Source organism: Suricata suricatta, chromosome 11, assembly GCF_006229205.1.
Source record: "Suricata suricatta isolate VVHF042 chromosome 11, meerkat_22Aug2017_6uvM2_HiC, whole genome shotgun sequence".
Taxonomy (NCBI): Eukaryota; Metazoa; Chordata; class Mammalia; order Carnivora; family Herpestidae; genus Suricata; species Suricata suricatta.
Window position 1 is genome coordinate 15,984,304 of NC_043710.1, and position 25,295 is coordinate 16,009,598.

General features: G+C 41.1%; 1 protein-coding gene and 1 long non-coding RNA gene across 3 annotated transcripts in view; one reads left to right on the plus strand and one right to left on the minus strand.

Annotated features, from left to right (window-relative positions):
- Positions 1-15,618, minus strand: part of C11H11orf49 (chromosome 11 C11orf49 homolog) — a 191,221-nt gene extending 175,603 nt beyond the window's left edge. The window contains exon 1 of one of the 2 annotated variants that reach the window (XM_029957125.1): positions 15,494-15,618. In XM_029957125.1, coding sequence (XP_029812985.1) covers positions 15,494-15,539 — 46 coding nt within the window. In that variant the 5' untranslated portion in view covers positions 15,540-15,618. The remainder of the gene's footprint in view (positions 1-15,493) is intronic. The other variant, XM_029957124.1, reaches the window with a different exon arrangement.
- Positions 660-17,665, plus strand: LOC115306600. The gene is made up of 3 exons (XR_003915381.1): positions 660-729; positions 16,971-17,045; positions 17,522-17,665. It is a non-coding gene; the product is annotated as an uncharacterized LOC115306600 (long non-coding RNA).
- Positions 17,666-25,295: the final 7,630 nt, after the last annotated feature.

The window sequence follows — 25,295 nt, forward strand, 5'->3', positions numbered from 1 at the left end:
AGGGAGAAGTTTGTGGGGTACGGTACTGCTGTGTTTTGTTAAAACTCTTTAGATCTGGGATGCTTGGTGGTTCCGTCGGTTAAGCATCTGACTTCAGCTCAGGGTCATGATCTCATGGTCCGTGGGTTCAAGCTCCACATCAAGCTCTGTGCTGACAGCTCAGAGCCTGAAGCCTGTTTGGGATTCTGTGTCTCCCTCTCACTCTCTCTGCTCCTCCCCCGCTCACACTCTGTCCCTCTCTCTCAAAAATAAATAAACATTAAAAACATTTTTTTAAACCTCTTTAGATCTGTTTTACCAATAAAATCCTATAGCTAATAAAAATAAATATTAAAATTTTTTAAATGTGCTCTTTGGATCTTCCCTCTTCTTGCCTATTATTTGTAACATCTTGATTTCCCAACAGTTTTTTTCCTAAAATACTTTTCCATTTGTTTCATCTAGTTATTACTTTGTAATACTTTTATACTTTTTCTTTCACCAATTCACACAGCCAACTTTATTCCTGTTAATGTTCTTTATTATTTCTTTTTTCCCAGTTGATTTATTTATGTATCTTCATTTCAAATGTCGTAATGCTGCCAGATTTCTTATATTTGTGCCTTTCTTCTTTCCCACAGCAACAAATACAAACTTTCTTTGCTCTCCTAAGCCTTTTACTTCTGTTTCTCTAACTCTGCAAACAAAACCCTGAAAATCCTACTTCAAAGACAAAGAAGAGGTGGTCAGGTAAAGAATACCAACTTTCAGCTCTATTTCTAGGCTTAGTTCTGTCCTTCGCCTTCCTTGCTTTTCATCTCTGTTAGTCAAATACAATTATTCCTTGTAAAGTCAGAGTTTTTTATTTTTTTTCAATTTAGATACGAGTGACATGTAACTTATTTCTTTCAAGTGTACAGCATAATGATTTTGTATTTGTATATATTATGAAATAATCACCACAGTAAGTCTACTTAATTGCATCACCACACACAATTACAATTTTCTTCTTGTGATGACAACTTTTAAGCTTTCTCAGCAACTTTGAGTGGATCAAGAAGATGTGGTATATAAAAACAATGGAGTACTACATGGCAATGAGGAAGAATGAAATATGGCCATTTGTAGGAAAGTGGATGGACCTTGAGGGTGTCATGCTAAGCGAAATAAGTCAGGCAGAGAAGGACAGATACCATATATTTGCACTCATAGGTCTAACAGGAGAACAGGAGAAACCTAATGGAGGACCAGGGGGAGGGGAAGAGGGAAAGAGAGTTGGGGAGAGAGGGACGCAAAACTTGAGAGACTATTGAATGCTGAAAATGAACTGAGGGTTGAAGGGGGAGGGGGAACAGAGGTGGTGGTGATGGAGGAGGGCACTTGTGGGGAAGAGCCCTGGGTGTTATATGGAAACCAATTTGACAATAAACTATTTTTTAAAAATTAAAAAAAATAAATATAAAATACAGTATTATTAACTATAGTCACCATGTTGTACATTACATCTCCAGAACTTATTGTATAACTGGAAATTTGTACCTTTTTCAACAACTGCCAATCTGTTCTCTGCACCTAAGAGTTGAATTTATTTTTAGATTCCACATATTAATGACATCATATGGTATTTGTCTTTCTCTGTCTGCTTTATTTCACTTAGCATAATGCCCTCAAGGTCCATCCATGTTGTTGCAAATGACAGGATTTCCTTCTTTTTTTATTGCTAAATAATCCTTGGAGAGTCCTTTTAAGATCATCTTAGGGGGGCACCTGGGTGGCTCAGTCGGTTAAGCATATAACTTCAACTCAGGTCATGATCTTGCAGTCCGTGGGTTCAAGCCCCGCGTCAAGCTCTGTGCTAACAGCTCAGAGCCTGGAGCCTGCTTCAGATTCTGTGTCTCCCTCTCTCTCTCTGCCCTTCCCCTGCTCATGCTCTGTCTCTATATCTCAAAAATGAAAAAATGTTTTTTAAAAAAAGGCTATCTTAGGATCCAACTTCTCAACCGGGAGTTTCTGCTAATTAAAAAATGTTACCTATAAATTGCTTTCAAGTATAATAAGTTGTTTGTCCATACTAATTATAATAATGACATTGTGTTATGTTTTATAAATATATTAAAAACATTAATCTGTATCTGAAGATCAGTAAATTTTTTTAGGACTCAAATATTTTCTTTTTTTAATGTTTATTTTTATTGTATTTCTTTATTTTGATTTATTTGCTTTGAGAGGGAGAGAGTGTGTGCACAAGCAGGGGGGGGCAGCAGGAGAGGGAGAGAATCCCAAGCAGGCTCTGTGCTGTCAGCACACAGCCCGAGGCAGGGTCACTCTTATGAGCTGTTGAGACCATGACCCTAGCTGAAACCAGGAGCCAAACACTTAACCAACTGAGCCACCCAGGTGCTCCTAGGACTCAAATAGTTTCAAAGATCTTAAAACAGTTTAGAGATTAGGCAGAATGCCAGTAATGCCTGATGGATAAAAGTGGCCCTGGGTCCCACCTCCAAAATAACCTTGCACCTTTGCCCTTGATCCCAGAATTCCTTCCCACTTCTGAAAATGCATTCAGTTAATCATCCTTTCCTTCTCCTGGATCTTCTCTCCGTCCTTCTAAAATGGCTCCTTCTCCTTCAGCCTATACACATATTCCAGTCTCTCTCATCTAAAAAGCTAAAAACAGGGGCGCCTGAGTGGCTCAGTCAGTTAAGCATCTGACTTCAGCTCAGGTCATGATCTCGCAGTTCCTGGGTTCAAGCCCCATGTTGGCTCTGTGCTGACAGATCAGACAGAGCCTGAAGCCTGCTTCAGATTCTGTGTCTCCCCCTCTCTCTACACCTCCCCTGCTCACACTCTGTATCTCTTTCCTTCAAAGATAAATAAACATTAGAAAAAATATTTAAAAAAAAAAATAAAAAATAAATAAAAAGCTAAAAACAACAAAATCTCTCTACTCTTGCTATCACCTCCTCTCCTTTTCCTTCCCCAATTAACCAAACTTCCGGGGGGTGGGGTGGGGTGGGGTGGGGGTGGGGGGCTCTGAACCTGCCTATTGTCTCAACTCCTTCAGCCTTCCCCTTCACCCTTCCATCCAGAAAAATCTGGCATCCTGCCACACTACTCCAATGAAACTTCTCACCTAATGCCACTAACAGCCTCCTTGGCGACTCTTATCTTGTTTGACCTCTATGAGGCAACTGATAGTACTGAACACTCCCTCCATCTTGAAACGCACTCCACCTCCAGTTTCTGTGGCACCACCTTTTCCTTGTTCTCCTAGATCTTTTACTAATCATTGAGTCTAGGAAGATCATTATCTTTATATATTGTAAAAAATAAATAAATAAATAAATAAGGCTCTCTGAAGACAAGATTTAGGCTGCTACAATGGGTCTCTAACTCCCAATTAAAAAAAAAAAAAGTGACAGCAAAGTAACCGCCAACACCCAGCAACCAACACAATTACAAAAAGAACTAAAAGCCTGACATTACATGTGCTCACTAACGTGTAGAAAGGGACTATTCTGATTACTTGGAAATGTTTACAAAGGACAGAGAATTGATACAAAAGAAACGACAGGAGACAGAGTTAAGAGAGAAAGAAGAATGAGGGGAGAACAAGGATAAGGGAGGAACGTCCTCTGTACTTTGAAAGGCAGAGGTAGGGGAGAAAAGGTTAAATGCCCACCAGTACATCCATGCTTCAGCTATGAATCAGGGCAATTAGCCACCAACAATACACCTCACTTTCAGTGCGGGAGACATCTCCACTGTAAATACTAGGTATGCCAGATTATTGTGTGTTTTCCCCCAAATCTGTGCTCCTAGTCTTGCATGATTGTGTGGCTCAACGTTAATTCCCAGGCTCCTTTGCAACTAGAAGGGCCTTATGTTAATTTCTCACCTATGAAATGTGAGCACAAGGTGTGTTTGTAACTTCTGCCTTCCTTGCTTAAAAGGTGTTTACCCTGGAGTCCTTCCTTCTCCTTCTCCTTTCTATTGGCTGGAAATGGCTACAATGGAGTCCAAATTGTGTTTCAAATCTTATGAAAATACCCACAACAGAAGAAGAGATGTCAGTGATAAAACTCTGTCATTAAAAAAGATAAATTATTTTCTGGTATCCCTTTTCTAAACATAAAAATCAAATCTGGTTTTTCTGTTTGTTTTTGGTTTTTTTACTTGGCTGAGTTAAAGAACTTTCCACTTGAGGAGCCCGATGTCAGGTCCTTCAAAAATAATTATTTTCCCTTAACTACTAGGAAATGCGATAAGAAAAAGTTCACAATGTGAGGCAAATCAACTACTTCGTTTCCTTGTGAGTTTCTCCTTTAGAAATATGAAATAAAAAACAAATATTTACTGGAAGAGCAAAGGTCAAAACAATCCCTTTGTCCAGACATGGCAACAAAGATTAGCAAGACTCCACAGGCTATTCATAGGCATAACCTTGATGAGAAAAAAAGGCAGGACCATTCTCCCTGAAGACCTAACCTATTTCCTTCTACTTATATATTTACAATTCTGTACATACCAACTCCCGAAGACAAGGCAAAAGATTAACTGCACAGGTTAAGACTCTGTAAGTTAACCATGCGTCTGAGTATCAGGTTTGGTGGTTGATAGACTACCAAAAAAGACAATTTTAGGTCTTATTAAGTAGTTTAAGATATTTGATATAGATTAATTAATTCACCCTCTCAACTTCCTGTGAGGCTCCATTTTGAGGGAAAATTTGATCAAGGGGAATAATAGCCTTTTCTATACACAAAATGCCTTCCTTGTAAAGAGCTCCACATGTTTATTTTCTCAATATTCTAACATTCCTGAGAGGTAGGTGGTAATATTACCTTTTCCTTTCTTATAGGTAAAATGCTATGGCTCAAGGAGCTGGATGACTTTCTCACATAGTAGCCTATATTTTACCCACGAACTAGAACATACTGCTTGGGATTGACACTACACCATGGACTCAAGTTTGAACTGCACATAATTCAAAAGTGTCAAGCTTCTAGGTTTCTCTATAGCCATCTTTCAACACATCACATTCCAGAAAGGATTGGGGTCATGCTTGTTGTTTAAGTTCATGTGCGCACTGTTTAGAAAGCTTATTATCATTTCTCTAAATTGAACTATTTAAGTTTTGTCTAAATGCCCAAAAGCTAAATTATTTTTTGTTTACTGTCTGTGCGCTAGCATTGTAAATGATGTCATCAGGAATGTACAGAACTCTTAGACAAAGCTGCAGGGCCAATAAAAGCAACTCACTTTGGGAAAAGTGCATTTCTTCTTCTTTTTTTTTTTTCTTTCTTTCTTTTTTTTGTTTTGAAGTAGGCATCACACAAAAAGATGACTCATTAAGCCCAAAAGAGTTGACTCCGCCATGTGAGGGCTTCTTATGCAGCCTCTACAAAGAGACCTGAGTGGCAGCATGAGGCCTCCTCTTCTGTGCATTTCCCTCCAGGCAGAATGTGCATTTGTGTGGCTACATACACGATTATAATCTCCCCTGAAAGGCAATTCCTTCCATATGACAGGCTGAGCAGTGGCCTGAGTGCTAGCCTCATGTTGCCTGTGCAGTTAACACGCTGACATTCCAGACACATTTAATCTCTCCTTTCTGAGAAACTAAGATGGGACAGAAGAAGTGAAGCTGGAGAACACTCGGCACAGAGAGAAAGGAGGCCAGCCCAAGCGCCCAAATTCACTTTCTCATGGGCTGAGCTTCTTTGTGTGTTGTCTACTTATGTGTCAATTTGCAGGACTTTGGGGCATGAGAACCATGGAGCCGAGTGGTTCTGGCAGCCTCTCCATTTGACAAGCAAAGCCAAAGACATGTGGCCTTTGGTACATTTCACATTCAAAAGTGTTATTGTTTCAAACATGCCTATTTTTAAATATGTAATTTTCCTATTTAGCACACGTTGAGTATAAGTTGGCCACAGAAGTACTGCCACACAATTAAAAAAAAAAAAAAGGCAATGGCCCTGACGCAGCCCTACCCCTGGCAGATACCTCTGTTTGCTGGGGGCAAGCGGGGGCTCTCCCAGGTGAGAGGCATCTGACTTTAACAAACACCTGATGTGAAGGCCTGGACACAAACAGATTTCGGTCTGAGATTACAGAAACTGAAGCTTGTGTTTTATCACAATTACCTGTAATCTCAGGGCCAGATAATAGTATTAACAAGACCTTGAGCTACACAATAGGACAGCTGGAAAAAAGCTCTTACTCTCCAAAGAATAGCGCTTTTAAAAAGCTAATTCAATGAAGAAAAAGAAAGGGCTCTGAAAGTGCCTTCTCAAACAATATTTACTTTTACTGGGTTCCTGCTAATCAAACAAAACTTAGTCAAAAGCATTTATGAAAAATACATTTGATGATTTCAGCAGTAATTGCTTTGTTCAAAGAAAGGTGCTTAAGAGAAAACATAGCTAATGGGATCAGTAATTTGGTAAGTTCAGATGTGTTTGGGAAAATCCCTCCTCTCTTTGATAAATCATTAAAATTCTGCTCAGATAAATGTGTTTTGACTTGAAATTCCAATCATAGAGTGAGCTATTTCCTACGGCCCCTAGGGAAGTCCTACAAGGGCAATCCCAACAGAGAACCCAGAGATTTGTTTGTGAGGGTAATTCCAGTCTTCATCAAAGCATATTACTCTGCCCAACTACAGGATGAGATCTCATGGAGATGCTCCAAAAGTGTATAAAATGTCCTTCCTTCTTCAAATACCATTTTTTTTAAATGAGTTAAATCTTACTATTATATAACCAAACAGTAGAAACTATGGCATCAACCAAGAAACTATCCTTAGGTATAATTAGAGTTTAAAACCAGAAGGATCCAGGGCACATTTTAACCAGTCATCCTTTTTTTTTTCATCCTTGGAAGGAGGGGTGCAGGGAAGCCTAGTGTGTCTGTCCATAGTAGGAATTCAATAACTATTTGTTGAACTGGATTTTTCTCTCCCTTTTTAAGAAAAAAATTATTCTGCTACTTAAACCAGACCATTCATTTAACAAATGAGCACTTAATTTGAGCCAAGCACTGTGCTAGATTTGGGAGATACTGAGGGATAAGACTGCCTTTACGGCTCACATTCTAGTAAGAAATAGAAAATAGCCAAGTATAAAAATCGATAAACAAGATAACTGTGAGAAGGATATCAATAGCATCATGGACTTAAGCTAACGGATCATTTTTTTCTCTTCTGATCTTTTATTACTTTTTTAGTTTATTTATTTATTTTGAGGGTGATAGAGAGAAAGCATGCACATAAGTGGGGAGGGGCAGAGGGCGGGGCGGAGAGAGAATCCCAAGCAGGCTCTGAGCTGCCGGTGCAGACCCTGATTTAGGGCTCTCTCCCACGAACCAGGAGATCAGGACCTGAACTGAAACCGAGAGTAGGACACTCAACCGACTGAGCCACTCAGGTACCCCTGCATTATTACTTTTTAAAACTTCCCAACTGAGTTACTCATTTAGCAAACATGGTGTTTGTGTAAATAAAAGTGATGTCTAACTTTTGGACAGCAGTTGGAGAAAAGCTTTTAATATTCCTTAAATATATAAATGATAAGGTCAAAAACTTACATAATTATTTTAAAACCCCGGAGTAACAATGAAATCATCTGCAATTTAGTTACCTTGGAGAAATGGGAGTTGGGGAAGGGTCAGGAACAGTATGCCTTAGAACTCGCTTGCTCGTCTTTTCTCCAATAAAAACATATTTATTACATTTATTGAACAGCTTATAGAGTCCTTGAAAAGGCAGAACAAACAGAGTCTAGGCTGAACTTCCAGGAACAACTCCCAAAGGCACATCCCAGAGCTGGGCCACCTAGGGCACTGCTGCCCTGCTCTGACTGAGACGCTGCTGACTGGACCAACTGGAAAAGCAGCAAGACATGCAGCCCACCCCCTCCGTAACAGCACTCAGGACACTGTCACTTTGTGTCACTGTCATCTGTACGTCCCATCTCCTATGTATAGCGTTAAAGTCTCCCAGGAGGGACGCTTTATATTCATGTCATGCTATATACAGACAGGGTATTCAGGAAAGAAGGAAGGAAGGAACAATTAAATGGAAGAAAGGAAAATGAGAAGAGGGGAAAGAAGAAATGATTTTGTAAACATGTTCATTACTATTTTATATTTTTTCATTTTTTTAAATATTTTATTTATTCTTGAGAGAGAGAGAGACAGCATGAGCAGGGGAAGGGCAGAAAGAGAGGGAGATACAGAATATGAAGCAGGCTCCAGGCTCTGAGCTGTCAGCACAGAGCCCAACGAGGGGCTCAAACCCACGAACCATGAGATCATGACCTGAGCCGAAGTTGGAGGCTCAACCAACTGAGCCACCCAAGTGCCCTTTACTATTTTAAAGTACCAGCTTTGGGGCACCTGGGTGGCTCAGTCAGTTAAGCATCAGACTCTTGATGGCAGCTCAGGTCTCATATCGGGATTGGGAGATCGAGTCCCGCGTCTCCGTGCTGAGCATAGACCCTGTTTAAGATTCCCTCTCTCTTTCTGCCCTTCTCCTCTGCTTGTATGTGCACTCTCTCTCTCTAATAAAAAACAAATAAGAATTTTAAAATAAAAATAAATTTTAAAAAACTAATTTAAAAACCTCCCAGTTTTAAAGCAACCAGTCTTATCTAGTTTCCTAAGATTCGGGAAGTCAGTGTAACATCTATAATATTTTATTTCATTTCCTTTCTGCAACAAGCCAAGCACTTTAAAGCCTTAAGCACATTTCTCCTAGCTTATTGTAAATAATAATGTTTCCTAGCATGTGGTTGGGTTTGGAAGGTTCATCAATGATATTCAAATAAAAATAAGCTTTCTTATCAGGATTCATCCAAAAGCAAAAAAAAAAATTAATTGATTGATTAAAAGTGTCTGGCAGTAAGACAAGTGTAGCATGTGCTATGATATCAGCAAATACAAAAACCAGTAATAAGATCAGTAACAAGTAAGAGTCTCTACATAGAAAGAATCGTGTGTCAGAACCTCTGCCATGGCTTGAAGAAGCTGTATGCACCTTGAGGCTGGAAGGGACTATACCAGTGCCTGTTGGGTAGTCCCTTAGTCCAGGTACTCTGAGCAGCAGATACCAAGACAGGATCAGACATGCAAGAGATAACACTGGGGGGAAAACCCACAGGGCAAATGGGGAGGGAGCCACAGGAGGCTGGGATTGCTGACAGACCACAGTGAAGGGCTGACCCTTTAAAGTGGGGGGGGGGGAGAGCGCGCGTGAGAGAGCGAGAGAATTTAGACTGCAGTGCAATGGGAGTCCTCCAGCCAAAGTCACCATCATAAGAATCACTCACATAGCTCATAGCAGTGGGTCTGTCCACCCACAGGCTGGAAGGAGCTTGTAGGAAGTGTGATCTCGGTGTGAACAAGGTGTGAGACTCAGAGCTGGAGTTGAAGTTAATTACCCTCCCCTCCCCACTGCAGGATATCTGAGAGTCACGTTTTTATGGCTGCCACAGATGCATTATATACTTTTATTAAAAATATAGTTATAATAATAGTTAATATTTATTGAGCACCTTCCCAGGTGCTCTAAAAGATATCTTGCTCATCTTTGCACACTCTCTTGTCACAAGGTAGACAAAATGTAGCAGCCAAGCAGTGCTCTACAAATGGATAAGTACTACTTTATCTACATCTTGCAGATAAGGAAACTAAGGCACAGAGAGGTTAAGTAACTTCTTCAAAATCACACAGCTACCCAAAGTGCATAGATTACCCTCAATAAAACTCTTCCGAATAGTTTCTTTTTAGACGTTTACGTTCTTCATTGCCTACCTCTGCAAGATGAGTCTTGTGGCAAAAGAGAACTGGAATTTTACTATTCCCAGATCGATCCTGATTCCTAGGATGCCCCCTCCTGGCAAAAATGTTAAATTAAGCCCTTGTCATCACCTGAGCTTAACTCCAGGATCCATGCATAGGTCTATCTGTGCAATAGCTGAGCCACAATTTTGGAGTTGCTCAAGATATTTATAGCACAGAGTTAAACAAATGGACTCTGTGGGGCCAGACTGCTGGGTTCTAGTTCTGCTCCTTGACTTACTAACTCACTTTCCAATACTTTTATGCCGCAGTTTCCTCATCTGGCAAGTGAAGATAACAATTAAAATTATCTTCATGTGTGTTAATATATGTAAAACACTTAAAATGTTACCTGGTGCATAATAAATGCTTAATTCTTTTTTTAGTGCTAATTAAGTCTTAATTGTTGCTGCTAACTGTTCATATTTGGGGTACCCTAAAGATTATCCACATTTGATTTAACATATGTTTGTATTAAGTGTCTACACTGTGAAAGGCAGGTATACAATGATGAGTTAAATACAATTCCTGTCCTCAGGAAACTTATTTGCAACTAATGAACTATTAAAGAGCTCTGTTCTTACCAGGGAAGCAAGGATCACTGCCCTTTTGGTTTGTTTATTTGTATCTTGTTGGTAGAGAAGGAAAAACAGGTTAAAAAATCGACAACCCTGAGTTTGAATCCTGGCTTTGCTATGCATCATCACCTATGTGACTTTGTACAAATGAGTTATCCTTTCTAAGCTTCAGTTTCCTCATTTGTAAAATGAGGAGATACTAATAACTACTAAAGAGGGGCGCCTGGGTGGCTCAGTCAGTTAAATGTCCGACTTCGGGTCACGTCACGATCTCATGGTTTGTGAGTTTGAGCTCCACATAAGGCTCTCTGCTGTCAGCACGGGGCCTGCTGCAGATCTTCTGTCCCTCTCTCTCTCTCTCTCTCTCTCTCTCTGCCCCTTCCCCTGCTTGCGCTATCAAAGATAACTAAACACTTTTTAAAAATTAAAAAAAACCCCAAACTACCAAATGGGATGAACAATACCCACTTTGTGTAGTGGTTGTAAAGATTAAGTGAGATAAGGCACAGCACTAAGTATATACAAAGTGCTTAAAAACTATAGCTTAAAAAAACTTTCCACCTTACTGTGACTCCTCTAAAAGCACAGCCTCCAACAGAGACAGACCATCTCTGATTTCCTGGCATTATCTATTATGCCAACCTAATACCAAACTCAGTGAGAATAAGCAGTTTCCATGGAAACCGAAGAGGTAACTTGGAGCATGAGTAAAGCAGGCACCTCACCAAATTAGGTGAAGTAAAAAATAAAACCTCACACCCTCATGCTTATACTCAGGTCAGCACGTAGGTGGTGTGTTTTGCAAACCTGGGACCAGAACAGGCTGCCCTTCGGCTCTAGAGAGCCCTCCACACCCAACCAGATACACAGACACACCTCAGCCTCAGGCAGAAGCTTCCAATAAGTAGATTTCATAAGGCTGGAAACCTTTCAAGGGCTCTATCCTTATTTCATCTCCTTACCAGACTCTCCTCTATTCAGCCCTCGGCATTAACACAACTTCTGTCATTACATTCTGATGACTGCAGGTACAAACATCATTGAGCTAGCTCTGTAATGATGATCTTAAGATCCTAAGCCATTCCGGGCCATGATTACAGGTTCCTAATCCACGAAGTCAGCAGGGAATGGATCAGTTTACCCAACTGATGAGAGATTGTTTTCTTCAGTAATAGTCAAAAAAGGCAAATATAAGGCCCGGCTAGCAGACAGAAAGGGAAATCTGTGGATATTCATTGAATAGACATCACTGTAATTTCTATCATACTACTAAAAAGAGATCTCCTGACACAACACATGTACCAAGGGTGCTCAGCTTTGGCTTTTCTGTTTTACTGAATGCCTAGAGTATTCTTGTCCCTGCGATTTTCTTTTCTCTATATGTATTTGCTTCTCTAGGCATATACACGTGACTTTACAAAATAAAAAAAAGAAAGAAAACAGAAAAAAAAACCTGGTTTAATTTTTTTAAAACATTTTTATTTATTTTTGAGAGACAGAGACAGATCATGAGCCCGGGAAGGGCAGAGAGACAGGGACACAGAATCAGAAGCAGGCTCCAGGCTCTGAGCTGCCGGCACAGAGCCCAACACGGGGCTCCAACCCAGGAACTGTGAGATCATGACCTGTGTCAAAGTCGGACGCTCAACCAACTGAGCCACCCAGGTGCCCCTACTTTAAATTTTTTAAACCTCGAAATAGTTTATTAATCTATAAAGACTGGTTTTCATGGTCCCTCAGTGGCTCAGTCATTTAAGTGTCTGACTCTTGATTTCACCTCAGGTCAGCACGAACCATAAATCTCATGAGACAGAGGCCTGCTTCAGGCTCCATCCGCTGACCGTGCACAGCCTACTTGGGAGTCTCTCTCTCCTCTCTCTCTTCCCCTCCGTTGCTCACATGCTTGCATGTGCGAGCTCCTTCTCTCTCTCTCAAAATAAATAAACCTTTAAAAAAGGAGTGTTTTCAGTGGTCAGTAAATTGAGGGTGAACACTTCAAAACAGCCTATATGTAAAAGAGGCCAAACTATAATGGATAGAGTTTGTTCTCAACTAAAAACAAATGCATCTCAGCAGAGCTGTGTGGTTTGGTGAACTACGAGGAAGCCAGTGAGTAGTGTGACTCTGTGTAGGGCAGTATGAATGTCCAGATGCTGAATGGGCTGGGGAGTTAAGACTCCTGAATATGCAACAGAGCCTGAAGGAGCACTTGCTAAGAGTTCAAACATTAGGTGGATATGCGGAGAGTGAAGCTTTTTTAATCAACCTGAGACTTTAACTCTGTTTGTAGATTCATTATCAGTATTGCCACTCAATTAGTTTTCCTGAAAAAGTCACTATGGAGGGGTCACCAACTTCTATTCACTAAAGCACTAGTATATTAAATATGCCAAGATTATGAGGTATATTATTTAAACAGCAAACACCCAAGGGAATGAACAATGGACTAGGCTTCTCAAATATTTTATAGATACATTGAATATTGGATAAATAAGATACAACACATAAAATCCCTTGCAAAAGTCTAGGCATTGCTACACATTGATATTATTGTTCATTTGATACAAAATCATCTGTGATAAAACTATGCCCTTTTGACTAATTAATGGATGTGGCCAATTAACCTTTTTCTCTCTCTCCATACACACACACACACACACACACACACACACTTCTTTCTCTATATATATATGTATTCAAAAACCAAATTTAAACTCGGTAAAAAGATGCTCAATTGCATAAAATAAATGCACACTAAATCTACCCTGGGACTATTTGCCACTTAACGGGCTGAAAACATTAAAAACTTTGATATATTTTGTTGGAAAGACTCTGGAAAAATAGGCATTCTTATATTGCTGGTAGCAGACTAAAATGGTACAGCCTCTATGAAGGGCAATTTGGTAACATCTATCAATAGTTAAAATGCATATACCCCCCCAAAATAATAAAATAAGGTGTATGTACCCCTTATCCATCAATTCTACTTTATGGAATTTATCTTTGCAGATATACTAGTAAAGGAACAAAATTGCAGGTTATTCAGTGGGACATTTTTAGTAATAGCAAAAGGCTAAAAATAACTTGTGTACCAATAGAGAATTGATTAAATTATTTAAATACTATGTAGCTAAAATTTTTTTTTTTAAAGAAATTTTCTTAATGTTTATTCATTTTTGAGAAACAGAATCCAAAGCAGACTCCAGGCTCTGAGCTGTCTGCACAGAGCCTGACACGGGGCTTAAACTCACAGACCAAGGTCATGACCTGAGTGAAGTCATACGCTTTACCCACTGAGCCACTCAGGCACCTCCAAAAAAACTTTTTTAAAAAAAGAAGCATTCAGGGTGTGTGGGTAGCTCAGTCAGTTAAGCGCCAGACTTCGGCTCAGGTCATGATCTCACAGCTCATGAGTTAGAGCCTCACACTGGGCTCTGTGCTGACAGCTCAGAGCCTGGAACCTGCTTTGGATTCTGTGTCTCCCTCTCTCTCTGCCCCTCCCCTTCTCATGTTCTGTCTGTCTGTCTCTCAAAAATAAACATTAAAAAAAATTTTTAAAGAAGAAAGCTTTCTAAAATTGACATCTTACTCTAAGATCCATTAAATGAAAAGAGTATGCACTATATTCTCCCTTATGTACATAATAAACTAATCTGGAAGGATACGTAGGAAGCCAGTAACAGTGGTTACTGCTATGGTGCTAGGGGTGAAGAAAAATTGTCAGTGGGGGAAGGGAGGTGAGAGGAGACTTCACTACCAACTTCTTCATATTTTTATTCCAATTTCCATATTACCAATTTAAAATGTTTAACTAGAACGTTTCTAATTAAAAAAAATTTATAGTACATCTATTGATTGAATATTATTCAGTCACAAAAAATAAATGAGCTATCGAGCCAGGAAAAGACAGGGAGGGCCTGAAATGAATACTGCGAAATGAAAGAAGCCAATCTGAAAGGGTTACATACTGTAGGACTCCAACTATATGACATTGTGTAAAGCTTCAGAGACACTAAAAGATGAGTGGATGCCAAGGGTTGGGGGACAGGAGGAAAGATGACCAGGTAGAGCACAGAGGATGTTTAGGACACAGAAACTACTCTGCAGGATACTGTAAAAGCAGATACATGACATACATTAGTCAAAACCCACAGAACCATACAACACAAAGAATGAACCCGAATGTAAAGCATGGACTTTGGTTAGATTCATCAATTATAACAAATATACTACACACTAAGGTCAGATTTTAATAATAGAAGAAATTGAGTAAGGAGGAGGAGAGAGTATATGGGAACCCTATGATATCTGCTTAATTTGATGTAAACTTAGAATTGCTCTAAAAAATAAAGCCTATCATTTAAGTGTGTGTGTGCACGCGCGCGCACGCACACGCACACACACACACACACACACACACACACCCTCTTTTCATCCAGCAAAGGCCTTACACATCGAAGGTGCTCAATAAAGTACTACTCCTGCTGCCTTAGTGGTCAAAAGCTCAAACTCTGGAGTGGGCCAACGGGGCTCTGATTCTAGCTCTACCATTTTCTGTGTGCCCTTATTTATCCAAGCTACCTCGTCAGCCTCAGTTTCTCCGTCTGCAAAATGGAAGAAAAACACCGTATTTCCTCCCAGGGCTGTTGTGAAGATTAAGTAAAAATGCATGTGAAATGCTTAGCACAGTGCCTAACGTAAAAGAAATGCTCAACTATGTCACAGTGGCCGCTGCAACGGTAGAAGGATTGTTCCTAGAGTGACTGATTTGGCACTTGGGGTTCCAAGGTTACTGCACCACCAGCGTTATCTATAATATCCCCCAAAGGGTCCTAAAATTCTCAACTCCAACCTATCCCCCTTGGAACACCATTCACATTAACCGGGGCCGCACGCTTCAGACATTCTTTGACCTCCAGATGCTGTTCACCCCTCCTCCCCCGCACGTCCAGGCCCTGGAACGCGCCCCCTCCCGGCCCCTCCCTAGTCCTCCCGGCTCCGGACGCCACTCAGGCCCCGCCCCGCCTCCTCCCCAGACCCTGCCTTAATTGTCTGCACTTCCTTCCTTCTGAGAAGTTGAAGGAAGCTCCTACCCAGATACTCGTAGTCCGGTAGGGCTAGGCGCTCCGGACTCAGCATCCTTTGACCACGGTAGCTTCCAAAGCTCTAGCTCTCTGGCTTCCGGAACCTAGGTCGCCGGCTCTCCCCGTTGCCATGGCAACCACGCGGCGGGAGGAGGTGGGAGGTGCAGGGGTGTCACGCCAACAGTCTCCGTATCGCAACCCCAAGCTGGCCACACCAGTTCCGGGAGCAGTCGCATCATGGCGGTGGAATTTTCTTAGGACTCCCATTCTTGAGGAGTTGGTTTTAGAGGAATTTGAAGTGGCGAGTTCTCTTGAATCTATCACGTTTCCGGGTGTCGAGAAATTATTGCCAGCCCTCCGCATTCGCAGTTTCTAATTTCATAACTACGATTTCTGCTTTATACAGCAGTTATCCTAACTCGGAGTAATAGCTGCCACCCCTAAATTCCCATGAACACTTAATGTCCCATGACCCATGTTTATCTCTTTATTATTTACGGCTTTAAATTGCTACCAAGTGCTTTCACAGGTGTATATTTTGACTGCTCCTTGAGGTCAGGAATGTGCCTTTCCTGCCTATATCCAGGCTGGACACGCAGAAGGTGCTTATTAAATCCTCTGGTTCATTAATATTTTCTCTCAAATTCCTATTTATCTTTACTTCCAATTTCTTTTATTTTTTAATGTTTATTTATTTTTAAGAGAGAGAGAGAGAGAGAAGAGCATGAGCAAGAGAGGGGCAGGAGACAGGGAGACACAGAATCCAAAGCAGGCTCCAGATTGAGCTGTCAGCACAGAGCCCGACGCGGGGCTCGAACTCATGGACCATGAGATCATGACCTGAGCGGAAGTCTGCTGCCCAACTGACTGAGCCACCCAGGCTCCCAGCTTTACTCCGAATTTCTACTCCTATCCCTTATTATTTGATACCCTTCCCAAGTGTCTTTCTTTTTTCCTACAAAGACACTTCACTTCTCAAGAGGATGGGGCACACAAACGAGAACACTACTGGATTTTTTTTCTTTATATGCCTAATTGCTCACTTCTCTCTTAAGAAGGGAAAGCATTCATTGGTTTTTAGCATCCCCGATATCCAGATATTTCTTTTTGCTCCTCTGCACTCCCAACAACAGATTAGTGGTCTGTGGTTCCTGTCACAGTTGAAACCTGGTAGAAAAAGCCACTGTATTCACACTTTTTCAGTTAGTTCCCCAAATGTGAGATTTTTGTGAAAAAGAAAGGATGAGAAGAAGGCAAAGGAAAGAAGGAAGAAAAAGATATGAAGGAAGGTAGGAAAGAAGGAAAGAAAGATCATGCTATGGGAGGAATATCCATGAAGCCAGTTGACCACCTACACTGGGAAGAGAGGGAAAAAGGACCTTTGTTCTCTTTGTGTCCACGGTCTATTCTTAGCCTTCTCCGGCAGGAGCTTCAAACCTCCTAATTCTCCCTTTCCCTTAAAATTGTATATGTGTCTTATTTCTAGGCTCCCGTGAGTCACTCAGAGTTTGGATGTGGTAAGGATCAGAGCCAAACTAGGACCTGCATTTATGATCTCAAGGTAATGAATTTACTAATTTGGTATGTTAAGTCCTACAAAGTTGATAAAAATATTTGCTTTCTTCCTCGATGCTTGCCTCTTCCCCTCCCCTGCACCCCTCCCACCCCATGCAGCTTGAGGGTATAGAAGTTTCATAACTTTCACACCTGTGACTTATTACTATACTATTAATAAAGTAATAGGATAGTAATTATTAAGGTTTACAATTTTATTTCCAAGCAACCCGAAGCTATTTGTCCTCATAAAAACTTCCCAAGGTACTTCTCACATTTTGTAAGCAGGGAAACTGAGGAACACGGCAGGAAAATGACTTATCTAGCATCATCTAGCCAATCAGTGGAAGAGCTAGAACTGGATCGCAGTTATCCCAACCTCCAGGCTAGTGGTCTGACCACTAAACCACACAGCCTCTTTTTTTAGGGTTTGTTGGCTTGGCTTTTTATTTATTTATTTTTCCTTTTGCTCTGCCCTGCCAGTAACCGGAAGCTCCAAGATAAAAGAAGAGAATTTCAAGGCCAGGCTGAACATTTGACATCGTCTTATTTGTGGAGCATTATCCCCGGACTTGGAGGGTGCTGCTGTTGGGATCTGTGTGGTGGAGCTGGGAACCAGCCCCAAGAATATAGCTTTGTTTGGGCATTAACCCATTTGTGGTTATAATAATGATAAGTTTCAGCACCAGTGGCGCCCGACTGTTAATGACTCAAAGAAAGCTAAATAAGAACAAGATGTCATCTCTGGAGCAATTAGTAGCTTTTTCCTACAGCTCCATCCCTTCCATAAAAATCCAAAGGACCCTTATATTTAAAGCCAGTCTTCCACTCTTAATGTCTTGAACAGTCTATTGAGGAAGAAAAGGGTAGGAGGTTGCTAGACTAAGGCTTCAAGAGAATTTGAGGTTGAACAGAAATAACAGGTAGCCTTACTGGTGTTGGAATTACCGACTGTTAACATTTTTCTTCTTTATACTTTTATATATTCTCAAAGTTTTCTATAATAGGCATGTATTATAACTTGAAAACAAACAATAAATGACTTGAAAATCCTCAAAATATTTTTAAAGCAGAAGTGATGACCTTCCAGATAGTATTTGTTTTTCCCAAGAAGGAACAGCTACTTTTAGATTTCTCTTCTACCATAGAGTACATGATAACAGATTTTGGCCACACTTCAGTAGCAGAGGAAACTTTTTAGTGAAATATATACAACACGGGTTGTATGAGTGGAAATACACAAGAATTGTTAAAGACAGATGTAATTCTGTGACCTTGTTGAATGTTAAGGGGAAAAAAATGTCAGCTTTCAATTTGGATGGGTTTTCAGAATTTTAGGTTATCATAACATATTTCTGAAAATGTTACCTAAACAAATAATCATCCCGGTAAACAACCAACTCAGAAGACAACTCCACAATCCTGAATGTAAGCAAGCGATATGAAATTGATCAAAGCATAGGGAAGTTATAAAATATTAAAGTCATTCCTACAGCATCAGGAACAGAAACATCAAGATCAAAGCATCAGAAAAACACCTACAAGAGATGATATGTGGAGACATCAGTTTATCAGATTATAACTCCAAATTGTAAGGAGAAAATTAATAGACATCTCTGGCTCTGTAGAGGACCTATGAAGAGACTGACAGGGAAGAAATTTCTCCCTGGAATTAAGAACTACAGGAAAGCAAACATGTTACGCTAAGTAGTTTTAAACTTCAAGGAAACAATAAGGAAAGAAAAAAATGCAGGCTGAATTATTGCTACAAAATAGGTTCAAGAAACTAGGACAAGCTTTTATCGACTCATCAAGCAGAAAAGATGCTAAAGGCAAAGTAGCTACTAAGAAATGCAGGTCATGAAATTCATGCTGAGCTCCTAGGCTCTTCTTAAAAGACTTATCTTCCGTAAAAGCAAAGCAGAAACAAAGTGTGATGCCACTGTATGGGATTAACATGTCCAAATTAAAAAATGCTATTTACAGACAAGTCATTTTGACTTGCTACAGGTCAACAACCCAGAGATTTGGAAGAATTTGCAAAGAAAAGAAAGGGAAACATTCACAAACTCTTAGTTAAAAATAACTAATGCATTACAAGCAAGTGGTTAAGAGGGGCTTAAATTGAATCGGAGCTCAAAGGTGATTACAGACTTGTAACTTCTTGTTATCTTATATTTTCAAGTGCATAAAAGAGTTGGGAATTATACTTTCCTATAGTTTGAAAGGAAAAGAGATTTTCTGAGCTTTCTTAGTAGCCCACAAAAATTAGCTGTGTCTTCCTCTGTCCTCGAGTATGCACCTTGATAAGCATTTATGTCATTAAAAATTTTTTTTGAACTCTCCTACTAGATTGTGAGTTCCTTGAAGGCAAGGGACAGTGTTCATTCATTTTTTAATTTCTAGGACACGCATAGTGCCCAACAGAATAAATATGTGTTAAACAGATTCCCCCCTCTAGATTAAAAAGCCTAGAAAATGAAAGCTATCCAATCCATAGGATTTATGATTTCCTCATAGGAACCAATCATGAAACAAATTCATTAAACCAAAAGGCCAGCAAAATGCAAGGCATCATTGAGAAGGGCTTTAAAAATCAAACAGAGGGGTGCCTGGCTGGCTCAGTTAGAAGAGTGCAATGATCTCAGGATCGTGAGTTTGAAACCCACGTTGGGTGCAGAGGTTACTTAAATCAATCAACTTTTAAAAAAATCAAACAGGGGCACCTGGGTAGCTCAGTCATTTAAGTGACCAATTCTTGATTTAAGCTAAGGTCATGATCTCACAGTTTGTGAGTTTGAGCTACTCTTCGGGCTCCATGCTAACAGTGCAAAGCCTGTTTGGGATTCTGTCTTCCTCCCTTTCTCTCTGCCCCTCCCCCGATAGCTCTCTTTCTCTCAAAATAAATAAGCGAACTTTAAAAAATCAAACAGGGGTATCTGGGTGGCTGAGTCGGTTAAGCATCCACCTTTAGCTCAGGTCATGATTTCACAGTTCATATGTTCGAGCCCCATATCAGGCTCTCTGCCGACAGCTCAGAGGCTGGAGTCTTCTTTGGATTCTATGTCTCCCTTTCTCTCTGCACATCTGCTTCTCATGCTCTGTCTCTCAAAAATAAATAAACATTAAAAAAATTTTTTTAATCAAACAGAATTGGCCTATCCATCATATACCTAAATATTGTGTGTGAGAGATCACTGCATGTTAAGAAATGCCCAGAAAAAACAATAACAACAACAACAAACAAACAAACAAACAAAAGGCATATGGACAATGCTGGATGTGGACAAGCTAAGATAATTCATTCAAGAGGATGATAGGGAATATACTAGAAATAAATAAACTTGGGATATGAATTGGAAGTTCCCAAACTTTAGACTCTTAGGACAAAAAGCTACAATCTCTGCATTTATTACCCGCCCCCCAAGTCATACCTAGATTGTTACAAGAGTTTATTGTTCTAAAATTCAAATCTGGCCATGTTATTTCCATACTTTAAAAGCATGGGCTCAGTCGGTTAAAGGTCCGAACTCAGCTCAGACTCTCACAGTTCAGTTTTCATGAGTTCGAGCCCCTGCATCAGGCTCTCTGCTGTAAGTGCAGAGCCCACTTTGGATCCTCTGCGCCCCACCCCCTGCCCCTTTCCCACTTGCACTGCATCCACTTTCTCTCAAAAATAAACAAAACCAAAACATAAATAAATAAATGTTGCTGACTCGCCATTACCAAGATGGAACAAATTCCTAAACATGCAGATGTTGTATATCCCTTCACGGTCTGGTCCCAACCTACTTTTCCAGCCACCTTGCCGTCTACTCTTCCCTACATACTTAATCCTTCAGCCATACTTTCCTATTCACTCTTCCCAAGCATACTGGCTCTTTCCCACTCCCTTGCTTTGGTATAAGTTCTTCCTTCTACCTAGAATGTACCTCTCCCACATTTTCTCCCTGGTAAACGCTTATACATCCTATAAGACAAAGGCTGAATGCCATTACCTTAGGAAACCTTATCTAACCTCCTAACTAAAATAGGGTAAAGGCAACTTTAGGGTGATAAGATGAGGTTTCTCTGAGGCAGCTGAGCTGGAAGGATCTGGGGAAACAGGCAAAAATGGGAAGAAATGCTAGCATGTCTCAGAGCTGAAGGAAAGCCAGTGTGACTAAAGCAAAATGAATCAGGGGAGATGTGGTCAAAGCAGGAGGCAAAGGCCAGATCATGAAGGACCCTGAAGGCCACATGAGAAGTATGGATATTATTCCAAGTGCAATAGGAAACCATCAGAAGGTTTCAAGCCCAGTAATGACATCACTCTGGGGGCACCTGGATGGCTCAGTCAATTAAGCGTCTGACTTTGGCTCAGGTCATGATCTCATGGTTTGTGGGTTCGAGCCCCGAGTCGGGCTCTGTGCTGACAACTCAGAGCCTAGAGCCTGCTTCAGATTCTGTGTCTCCCTCTCTCTCTGACCCTCCCCTGCTCATATATCTCTCAAAAATTAAACACTTAAAAAAAAAGAAGTCACTCTGGCTGCTGTACATGTAGAGAGTGAATTATAAAGGGCAAGTGAAAACAGAGAGGCCATTTACATAGATGCTTGATTTATGTTTGTTAATTAAATGAGTGTTTATTCATTGATCCATTTGTTTATCCACCATTCTAAATTTATCTTTGCTGCTAAAATAAACAATACAGAAATATTTGCTGCAAAGGCTCTAATTACATATGCCAGATACGTGAATATCAAGCTTTCAGGAAATTAAAAAATGTGCTTAAGAAAGTCTCACTTTTCAGGGTGTGCCCCATTTAGGCCAGGGAACTGAATCAGCCCTTGTCCCCCAGCCCCTGAGCTGTATCATCAAAAGTGTTGGCACTAGAAATGGTGGCATGAAGTCTTGTGATTAAAGAAAGCACAGAAATGCCAATAAGACTCTTTCCTGATACTTTCATTTTTCTCCCCTTTCTCCATTTTTTCCCCCTGGACTTAGATAAAAGTACCCATTGCTATAAGTTCATGATACTTTCCCATAAATACTCTGGACTCTTCCCTGGCTCAGGGCCTTTGCAAATGCTGTTCCTTCTGCCTACAAAGTTCTCCCCATCCACTCCCAGCCTGATGACTCTTGCTCAGCCTGTCAGTGCCTCTAACAGGCCTTCCCTGCATCCCCAAATCTAAACCAAGCCTCTCTTTTCATATAACTCAGTTCTTGTCCTTGAATGCCCCATCACTTATAGCTTTAAATTCATTTGTAGGATCATTTTTTCAATGCCTCTGCACACTCGTGTCCCTTCCCAACCCCAACCATCAGGCTGTAAGTTCTAGGAACCCAGTATGCCTATTTACCACTGCCTCTACATTGCCTGGAGCATAACAGGAACTTAAAAATACTAAGTGAACAAATACCAGAAATAAGCCTCCCTCGGCCGAAGGAGCAGGTGTAGGACCCCTTCAGCTCCTTTAGTTGTGCTTTTTCTTGTTTGTACTGCTACGGTTTTAAGAACTCTTTCCCTCCATTCACACTGCCTTAACAAGAAGGTGATTCTGAATAGAAGATGGAGCAATTCTCTGCAGACCCGTGTTCTTAATCTTTGAAAGCAGGGTCTTTCAACATCAGCACAATTGAAATTTGAGGCTGGATAATTCTTTGTCATATAATTCTTTGTGGGGAGGGATGTCCTGATCATTGGAGGATGTTTAGCAGTATCCTTGGAGTCTACCCATTATTCGTCAGTGGCACTCACTCCCCAGACTGTCTCCTGGGATTGCCCCATGGCTAGAAAATCACTCCTGATTGAGAACAACTGTTTTCAAGTGTAAAACTTCAGGCCTTTTACTCTTTCAGATGAATTATGTCTAGAAATTCAGGTTGTTGAATGATGCCTAGGTTATAAGAGAATTCTACCAACCCAAGTGGACCAAAATAGTGCCCATTTCTATCTGGTTTCTGTAGAACTCCCTGTGTTTCCTTTGAAAAGGCCATTAGTGATGGTCTAATTCAGGGCCATATTCTGATTTAGGAAATTCAGTTCCCTAGTCTGTCCTAGAAGGATGAAGGAAGAAGGTGATGTTTCTGAGGAAACTAATGCCTCTGAGACCCCTCTGGCATTGGCAGTCCCCTACAACTTTGCTAGGGGCTTGTCCCAATGGACAATAAAAGGGAGACAAACAGCCCATTCTGGCATGCTTTTCAGGATCTCTCACTCCAAACAAGAAAGTCTGAGAGGCCTGGTAAAAATAAATATAGCTTAGCACTCCTGGCATAAGAGCAGTTTCTGACAGCCAAGACTTAACTCACCCTAGGGGGTGACCCAGGCAGGGACTATGCACGAAGTTCGTTTCTACCCATTGATATTCCCAGTGACTCACAGCAGCCAAGGATGGCTCTGTGCACCAGAACCGTGCTGAACCACAAAGGGGGTTGGGGGGGGGGGGGACTTGGGATGCACACACAAACTGCAGTCTCTTGAGCCTGAGTCAGACAGGGACAGCCAGCCTCCCCCTTTCCTCCTCAATCCCAGAAAAACAACATAAATCATGCCTTCTGGAAAGAGACCTATCCTTTGCATACAGATGTTTATAAATTCTTAATCCCCTGACATTGAAAGTATGGTGACTGCCTGTCCTGGATTTTTTGGGACAAATGTATTCACTATACCACATGTCCTTCATTTTCCTGTGGAAAAAAATATGGTCTCCAGAATCATAAGATCTTTCTCAACAGGTTGAAAAGCATAAACAGCATATATTGAAACTCTGAGACCAACCAAGGCCACATCACAAACATCATGGGGTGGGAGAATGTGTGTTGAAAATCAGTCTCTCCTTTTCACTTTTTTCTCCTTGGATTTTAGGCAAAGGAGACCTAGGTCAGAAAGGTGGACTGTCTTTCCCAACAGGAAGATCACATAAACCTGGCCTGACTCGACTGCCGCCTTCAGTCAGCAAGAAGAACTACACACAGAGAAAATGCCTCCGTCTTAGTTACCATGGTGATGCTAGTTCAACCACATTTCATCTGTGTAAAAATTTCAGGCAGAACAGTATAGAGAAGTACTGGCTAAAGAACTTAACACCTGACTTTGTTGTTGTTGTTGTCGCTGTTGCAAAGTTAACATTAGCTTTGGTCAAAGATGATAATTTGAAGTGAAAGCCCTTGAAAATTTGAAAACCAGCAAGGATGAAATGTCAAACTTATCCTTTGGAGAAATCTCATAGCCACTTTTGCACTATACCAAATTACTTTCCCCTCAGCTAGCATTGGGCATTTGGGGCTTCCTGACTCTGTTTACTAGTAAAGGGAACGTGGTTTAATGAGATGGCAGAAGATCCAAAGCCAGGAAATGTTCACATACCAGCTTGGAAGGAAAATTGATAGATAGGACCCTAAGGAAGTTAGGGGCTTGAACAAAAGTAACAAGACAAGATTCAACCAAGACACATTAATAATAACCCACATTATTAATCTGCTTTGGGGAGGGGATGGAGCCTGAAGCTAAGACACAACGCTAAGAGCGTTTACAACTTTCTATAGTAACCCAAAAGTTAAATACTGCTGGGAAACCTGGAGGAGGCCGAGGGCTTTGTGAAAGTGCAACTGCAAGTAAAGACTTACTTCCTTACCCCCTTGCTTCCTTGCCAGGATCAGAAAGTCAAAGAAGGTGAAGAGGCTAACAACGCTGATTTACAAAGACAGCGAGGAGGAACTATGTCTAGCCCAATTCTGGACGTCTGAGGTGGGGCGACAGGACCCAGACAACCATCTCAGGAAATGAGTAAATGAAAAGGGGAGGTCGTGGAATTATTTAGCCCTAGCACAACGGTTCCTAGACCGGGGTGGGGGGGTGGAACAAGAAGAAAATCTCAGAAAAGGAATTTTGACAGTGAGAATGCTAGTTAAGATACAGCCCTCCAGGCCCCCTGATGTCCCTTGTTTGATGTTAATAAAGACCTAGAGGATTATGCATTAGCAAGCCTTGCGTATTCTGAGACATCAATAAAGTCTGGACTTGGGGCTGGCAGGGGGGCTGGAGTCACGTCCAGGAGACTTGGGTCAGCCCGGGTGCTCCTCTCTGGCACAGAGTAGAGCGAGCGGGATCGAGAGTTGCCACTGGGATAGTTTTTTTAAACTTAGGGACATTTGAGCAGTAGTAATGGGGACACTGAAGGGGGCTCTCTCGAGGGCTAGGAATGTGGGGGCGGCCTGAAAAGGAGCGAGGCCAGCTCCGGAGGCGCTGGCGGGTGGGGGCCCGGGGCCCGGG